Source organism: Brassica napus, chromosome A1 (assembly GCF_020379485.1).
Source record: "Brassica napus cultivar Da-Ae chromosome A1, Da-Ae, whole genome shotgun sequence".
Classification (NCBI taxonomy): Eukaryota; Viridiplantae; Streptophyta; class Magnoliopsida; order Brassicales; family Brassicaceae; genus Brassica; species Brassica napus.
This window is the reverse complement of record NC_063434.1, coordinates 18,861,475-18,869,687: the sequence shown is the minus strand read 5'-3', so window position 1 is coordinate 18,869,687 and position 8,213 is coordinate 18,861,475. Positions and strand designations below refer to the sequence as shown.

Sequence of the window (8,213 nt, the reverse complement as noted above, 5' to 3'; positions counted from 1 at the left end):
CTGTTTTTTTTGTTTTGTCGTAAAAAAAAAAAAAAAAGAGTTGTTTCAACATCGTTCATTCACCCTGAGGCTGAGGCTGAGGCTGAGGCTGAGGCTGATGATTGCCACAATAGGCGTAGATGAATTGTCTTGTATTCAGAAGAAAGTAATAATCAAAAGAAGCTCACCCTATCTCTCCGATCTCATCGTCGTTTGCTTCCGATCGCTTTGGATTCCTCTTTTCCGAACGTCGTAGGTATGATTATAAAGATTCCAAGGAGTAATCTGAGATTGGCTTTGATTAGTTCAATAAGTATGCTATTTGTGCAGGTTGCTAGCTAGCTCGGCTAATTGAGATTGCACACATACATAGATAGGGTCATTGTTGTGATGATGATGATGCGAACTGTCTCTCTACCACTCTCTCATCATAAGATCCATCAAGCTTCTGGATACCATAATGTGCCTGCCTACAATTGTGTCAATTATTACTTACTTAATCCCCTGCGTTTTGATATCAACTTACAATTTTTCTCTGTTTCCTGCAGAGTCTTATTGCTTGTAAAAATCGTACACTGACACGTCTTTCATCATTTTCCACGGTATCATCTCTGCTCATACCATGCATTGTTTTTATGGTTTCGTTTCGTTTCTTGAATCGTCCACCTATTATTTGATTTTCTTCAACTATTGTTGTTGGTGTTATGAGGATGAACTTACCACTTTTTCTTATTAGTAACTTCCGTAGAAATGCTTGTGTGTCTGTTCCTATTGTATTTAACTTTGGTTGTGTCCGATCAATAAGTATATATATAGCTCTCAGTTTAAAATATGACAATAGATTCTCATCTGAGGGTCCCTTGCCAAGTGTTATATGTATTCTTTTACTTGTATAACCTTCACCTGGCCTTCTATGTTTCCTTTCCTCTTGTCTTAGAGACAAGAAGACGTTTGGAGTCTTCAGCTTCTCGAGACCTTGCGTGGTTCAAAAGCCCCTCTATCATCTTGTAGTAATGCATTCGTTTGCCGAGCAGCTCTCTTTCCAGGGAGTGGAAGCCACAGCCCCATTGTTAAATCAACTGCACTATTCCTCACAAGGTTATATTCCTTAACCTTTACTCACTTATACTGTTATGTGGCTGATGTGGGTCTACTTGCACACGCATCACATGTTCTTGCTTACAACTGAGACACCCAAAAGATCTCATATTTGAATAAGGGGAGTAGGATATACATTCCATATTTCGTCTGTCTTTCAAATACATTTTCTATATAATGCCATCTTACCTCAAATTTCGTCATTGATAGTAGGGCATGTGATGCTTTACATGGAAATCCTCATTTAGTGAAACTACTTTCAGCAGTTGCGATTCTTGCATTTGGTACATGGGGAATTAGGCCCCTCCTGGGCTTAACCAGAGCTACCTTGTTTGAGGTGAGATGTCTTCTCTCTTATGTATTCCTTCCCTTCTTAAGAGTACTTGGTATACTTTATTCTTAGTGGACGCAATTTTGATTCCACTAGGGAAATGATGCAAATTCACCAAAGAGCAGCACACAATACATTGTTGTGTCATATCTTCAGCCTTTGCTGCTTTGGAGTGGAGCACTCCTTTTCTGCAGGTTGACAATATTTTTGTTTCTTAACTATTATATGTTTTTACTAAAACCAATATGGAATTGTCTTTCAGAACATTGGACCCAATAGTATTGTCTTCAAGTGCCAGCCAAGCTGTTAAAACTCGCTTTCTTAGCTTTGCGCGGTCCATGTCAACAGTGTTGGCATTTGCCTGCTGTTTATCAAGGTGAGAAGTTTCTGAATACTGCTAGTCTACTTTTATAAGAACACTGCTATGTTGAGCTTCACTATTCAAGTACTTGCTTTGTCTTCAAAAGACCTAAATGATCTTTATGCAGTTTCAGCATTAGGTTCTTTCAATCAGTTGGAAATAGTGCAGTATATTTTGTTTCGGTCCTTGTATATCTATCATACCTTAGCTTTATTGAGTTTGAAATGTAAATTTAGTTTCTGAGCATGTTATACAATGTCTTTTCTGTAGCCTACTTCAGCAGGTGCAGAAATTTTTTATGGAGACAAATAATCCTGCCGATACCAGAAATGTATGTCTCACCTATCTTTAAACGGACTTGAACACTTCTTTTTTTTTTTGTATCGATGACTTTTTTTCTGTTGATGGATTGGCCCTCCTAAGATGCGATATGATACACTTCAGCTGTAGGGCTTAGTTTTCCTTAGTAGCTACCTCTTAGGAAGAGTTAAATATGTTATTGTATCACGTCTAATCTTTCCATTAATGAAAGGGATAAATACTATATATGAACTGTATGTCAGATGGCGATTCTCATGAAAAATAAGCATTTTATTCCTCCGAACTTGTATTCTTTTTTTTTTGTGAATTTGCATTCGTTTATTTTAGGTGTTCTGAAAGAATAAACTCCTTTAACATCGATATTGAAAAACTCAGTTGGCTGATGCACAAGCTGTACTTGAGATTGGATGTCTTTTAGCTAATTTCGTTTATTCGGAAGTATGTTTATCTATTTTTTTTTTATGCCAGATGGGTTTCAGTTTTGCTGGGAAAGCTGTTTACACTGCTGCGTGGGTCGCTGCTGCTTCATTGTTTATGGAGCTTTTGGGTTTCTCTACCCAAAAATGGCTAACAGCTGGAGGTCTGGGGACAGTACTGCTTACTCTCGCTGGTCGTGAGGCAAGATCCATTTTTGTGCAATACTTTGGCATACTAAACCTAATAACAGTGGGACAATAATACCTTTTGTGGATAGTGCAGATACTTACTAACTTTCTTTCAAGCATTATGATTCATGCTACACGGCCCTTTATTCTGAATGAGTGGATCCAGACCAAGATAGGAGGTTATGAAGTTTCTGGCACAGTAGAGGTCTGTTAAGTTGTCAATATATCTTAGTCATCACAGGCTGCCTTAGATTGATTTTCTTAATTGATAATCACGCCACTTGCTTCAAAGTTCAAACAGTAGTCTGTTTTTTTATATGACTTTTGTTCCATGGAAATTGACTTTGCTTCATTATCAGCACGTTGGTTGGTGGTCACCTACGATTATCAGAGGTGATGACCGTGAAGCGGTTCATATTCCTAACCACCAGTTCAGTGTTAACATTGTGAGGAATCTAACTCAAAGGACACATTGGCGCATCAAAACACATCTTGCCATCAGCCATCTTGATGTCAGCAAAATTAATGTATATTCTTGTTTACACATTCTTTTATCCCTGCACTTGTAGAGTAGCTAATGCGAGAAGTGGATGTATTATTTTTGAACTTTTACAGAGTATTGTGGCTGATATGCGCAAGGTGTTGTCCAAAAATCCTCAAATCGAGCAACAAAAAATACACAGAAGAGTCTTTTTGGAGGATGTAGATCCAGAGAACCAAGCCCTTAGGGTAAGACGATGCCCTTCTGTCAACATCTAATATATCTGTTTCGCTTTAATCAGATTTAACATCCATATCTAATTCTGTTGTAGATTCTCATATCCTGTTTTGTGAAGACTTCGCGTTTTGAAGAGTACCTTTGTGTTAAGGTATGTAAAACTTAACTACATATACCTTTTCATAACCTTAATGTATGTCATCTAAACTTAAGAATTGTATGCAATTTGGTGCATGTCATACCCGCATGCGTGTACAACATCACTTAATTAGTTCCCAAGACATGGTTTTGTGTAATGCGTCAGTGCATGTGTTTCTGAGCATATGTGCCTTTGTCACATGTGTTTTGTGTCTGTTTGTGTAACTTATGTGTTATTGTTGAATATTATGAACTTTTTTAACAGGAAGAAGTTCTCTTGGACCTTCTTAGAGTTATCAGGCATCACGGCGCACGTCTAGCAACCCCAATTCGCACAGTTCAGAGGATGCGTAATGAGACTGAGGCAGACAGTGCAGCATTTTCAGACATAGTTTTCAATCAAGCAGCTATGAACCGTCGACTCATGTTGATTGAGCCATCCTACAAAATCAATGGCGATGATAATGCCAAGTCCTCCCGTCCTAAATCATCAGAGCAGAAAGGTGAAGAAAAAGACTCTGAAGGAGAAGCAACAGACTCCAAGGCTGAAACAGAAAACAACGGATCAAACACTAAAAAGGAGAAACCGAAAGTAAGTCTTGATTCCAACTCTAGTACAGGCAATAAAGGTCCGAGAACCGCATCAACGGACCAGCCTGTAGAACATAAATCAGAAGAGAAGAAGAAAGATAGTGCAGGAGAGTCAACCAAATCAGAGAAGGAGAACGTTTCTGATGGCGAAAGTGCAACAGAGCAGACACTGAAACCAAAAGCAAGACAAGGGACCGAAAAGAGCAATGGAGATGATAAAGCTAGAGATGTTCGTGGATCTGGTACAAGTTCTTCGTTAGAGGAAAATATTGTTCTCGGTGTTGCTTTGGATGGCTCAAAACGTACACTCCCGATTGATGAAGAACTCGAGGCATCTAGTTCGTTAATGTAGTCTTAAGAACTTGGTGTTGGATCGGAATTAGTGAATGTAAAATCAAATTGTGTTCCAAGCAATTTAGTACATTTGTATAAAGTAGAAATGGAAACGAAGAAATGAGCCATTTCATCTGTGTAAATTATATCAGTGACTCAAACTCTAAGTAGGGTTATTGGTTGGTGTGTTTTGATGGATTTGAAAATCCAAACTAAATTTAGTGTTATTAGTTTCATGATTTTAAAATATGTATTAAAATCATATTTTATTCGCTTAATGTTTTATAAATTTTAATTTTTCATAAATTTTAATTTAAATCAAATGCTATTCAATCATACGGATTTACTAATAGATTTGATTTCATAATGTATTTGAATGGATTTTCATGGATTTCTTTGTTAAAAATACAAAGGCCCAAATCCGAGGGAAAACCTCCGGATTTGTAAATACTAATCTGAGAGAATTTGAAAATTTGTATATTTTATTTGGATTTATAAATACTGTATGGATTTCTAAATTAATCAAAATATATAAACCAATAAGGTAATTTGTTTTGGATAGTTTGAAGTTCCTTTGTGCTTTGAAAATTCATCAGGATCAAGAAGACTATTTAATTACAAGGGGAACACTTCAAAGAAAATATACCACATAGTGCGTTGCAAACTTTGAATTTAGAGATACCAAATGAAATAACATGACATGTAGTTTGTAAATACAAAACAAAACACACCAAATCAAACACATTTTAAACACCTGATAAAACCATCAACAAGACGAAACCATGCTCGGCGCCGAGATGAATCAAAGCAAATCAATTGATGTTTCGTCATCTCCGCCTTGAAAATCAGGTTCCTCAAAAATGACAGATTTGTTATCATCAAAACTTTTTTTTATGTCTGATCCACAAAGATGAGGATTAGCAATATAGTTGGATTCATCCAATGTAGAAAATTTTCCTTGACTTGGAAGTTGGAATGGAGCCTGATAGGTTGTTGTATGACACATTGAATACAACCATGTTGTATAACTTTCCTAGATTTTGAAGTATTGGTCCCCGCAACATGTTAAATGAAAGATCAAGGCTCTCTACATCCGTTAGATTGGAGAAGCTCTCAGGTATTAGACCTAAAAAAGAATTGCAAGACAAATTCAAAGAACATACTCTCTAAAGATTTCCTAGTTCATACGTGATTTCACCATTGAGTTCATTGTTTAACAAATCCATTCCAAACATAAAGTCTAAACTTCTTTCACTGTAAGACTCATATCTACTCTTTGAAGCAAATTCGAATATGAACTTCAAATTGCTATCATATGCCATCAAACTCAGGTTGTATATCCAAGGACCCTGAATACACTCCCAATTCATTATCCGTGCCAAGGCCAAAGGATGATGAATATCCATCATTATCATGACTTGAACCCCTTCCAAATGATATGTTGTTGAGACATGAAGGTATAGATCCATTCAATTTTTTATTAGCAAGATCCAAAATCTTGATGCTACTTAGACTGCATAGATCCTAAGGAATATGACCCCTTAATCTGTTATTCCTCAACAGAAGAACACGGCAACTCGGTTCTGTCATCTTTTCCTCTCGATCATTTAGCAACCTATGATGAGTCTCTTTGCTCGCTGTCCTCTGTTGGTGAGTGGTGGTCTAGATCTCTTTGGTGTATGGTGCGATGGTGTTTCTTGTTTTTGGTTCTTTCGTTTTATTTAGGGTTCTTTCAGTCACAGTGGCTTCGGTGGGTTTTTTGTTCTAGTGGTCGCATGTTCATTAGTGGTAGAGAGCATCGTTGAATAGCAGTTAAAATTTCAAGGGCGAGTCATTTTGTGAGTTTTCTGTTTTCTTTTGGACTTGTCAATTTCCAAGCTCATTAGAGGTTTGATGATCCTTGTATTTTTTTCTTGCTTTTCTTGTGAAAAAATACTAAAAATATTTAAATGAATTAGCGAGATATACATAATGAGTTGTAAATTTGAGAAAGTAACCATGTAAAGATTTAATTAAGATATGTCAATTTGACACAATAATAGACAAGAAACTCTTTTTTCCATACGTGACTGTGCGTTTAACGCTGTTTGCACAACTGAAAATTATACAATACTATATATATTAAACAAATATATATATACAATTTGGTTCATATAAATATCATTGCGACAAACATAATACATTAATACATATTGATGCACTGGACCACTTACATTTTCTATTCTATGCTTCTATAATAGAATGAAATACAACAAAGCAATACATCATAATGTTAATTTTTGAGAGAGAGAGAAAGAGAGAGAGAGAGAGAGAGAGAGAGAGAGAGAGAGAGAGAGAGAGAGAGAGAGAGAGAGAGAGAGAGAGAGAGAGAGAGAGAGAGAGAGAGAGAGAGAGAGAGAGAGAGAGAGAGAGAGAGAGAGAGAGAGAGAGAGAGATTATGTTTTCAAATAAAATAAAACATAACAAATAGTTCATTTCAATGTTAATCGTTGTTCTTCAGAAGTGAAAAGATAGTGTCATTGTCATTGGTGGCATTATCAATATAATTGCGGGATGAGTAAAAGAAACCACAATAGGAGATGGAAGAGAAGAAAATACATACTGTAATGTGATCATTTAATAGAATAGTACAATATATTAGCACTGTTCGTCTTCTCCAAATCTGAATCCCATCTTCATTGTCGTTTATTGAATCATTAACCACCAACATGCTCACGTGATTCACCTTAAGATCTAGATCCATTAACATTGACATGAATCTTGCCACCGATCTTCTTCGCAATACCGCCTGGCAAATTTCATTATGCTTTGACTTTCCCTTTCTCATATCAATTAATTGTGTATTCGTCTACATCTATTCATCACGTCTACCGTTTCATTTTTTTTCTTCTGAAGCTTCACGCAGATTCAGTCACTTGCAGTGACGGACATCGATGTATTCACAAGAGTAATTACGGTTTGAAGTTTTGATCATCGTAGAAGGGTATTTTCGTCTGCTAATCTGTTACTATGTAGTATATCATAGCCATAAGGTTGATATGGTTACTTTGTGAATTATATTTTTATGTATGGTTATAGGATTCAATTTTCCAAAATATTTTAATATAAAAGCTTTTAAAAAAATTGGTGACACAAAAATGTAGTCTACATACCAGTGAAAATACACCAAATTAAAAACATTTGAAACAATATATAAAAGCATCATTAAGGCGAAACCATGCTTGGCGCCAAGATGAAGCAAAGAAAAGAAACACAATAAATGTCATCAATATCACAGTGTAGCTGGTTCCAAGACTCCAGTAGAACATCTCCATATCAATTGCGACACCACCATCTTTTCTTCGATAGTTTGTTTCCTTTTCACCGGTAGTATTGTTATCATCACAACTTCTATTTACAGGTGATCCACAGAGAAAAGGATTACCAATGTAATTTGTTTCATCCAAAGTGAAAATTTTTCCTTGACTTGAAATAGAACCTGACAAGTTATTGTGTGACACATTGAATATAACCAAATAATCCAACTTGGTTAGATTATGTGGTATTGATCCGTTCAATATGTTGGAAGAAAGATCAATGCTCTATATATCTGTTAGATTACAGAAGCTTTCAGGTACTAGACCTGACAAGGAATTATAAGACAGATTCAAAGCACGCATTCTCTGAAGATCTCCTAGCTCTCGTGGGATTTCACCACTAAGTTCATTATCCGAAAAATCCAGCCCAAATATAAAGTCA

General features: G+C 36.2%; 1 protein-coding gene across 2 annotated transcripts; it reads left to right on the top strand.

Annotated features, from left to right (window-relative positions):
* Positions 1 to 4,753, top strand: LOC106360674 (mechanosensitive ion channel protein 3, chloroplastic-like). 2 transcript variants are annotated; one of them, XM_013800311.3, is made up of 14 exons: positions 1 to 235; positions 310 to 441; positions 528 to 581; positions 917 to 1,077; positions 1,291 to 1,414; positions 1,505 to 1,602; positions 1,671 to 1,784; positions 2,040 to 2,100; positions 2,559 to 2,708; positions 2,790 to 2,900; positions 3,055 to 3,222; positions 3,311 to 3,424; positions 3,508 to 3,564; positions 3,817 to 4,753. In XM_013800311.3, exons 2-14 carry the CDS (start codon positions 370 to 372, stop codon positions 4,492 to 4,494), a joined length of 1,962 nt encoding a protein of 653 aa, XP_013655765.1. In that variant the 5' UTR covers positions 1 to 235; positions 310 to 369; the 3' UTR covers positions 4,495 to 4,753. The 2 variants fall into 2 exon arrangements, with proteins under 2 accessions (XP_013655765.1, XP_013655764.1); XM_013800310.3 differs by having other exon boundaries at positions 1,288 to 1,414.
* The last annotated feature ends 3,460 nt before the right edge of the window (positions 4,754 to 8,213 follow it).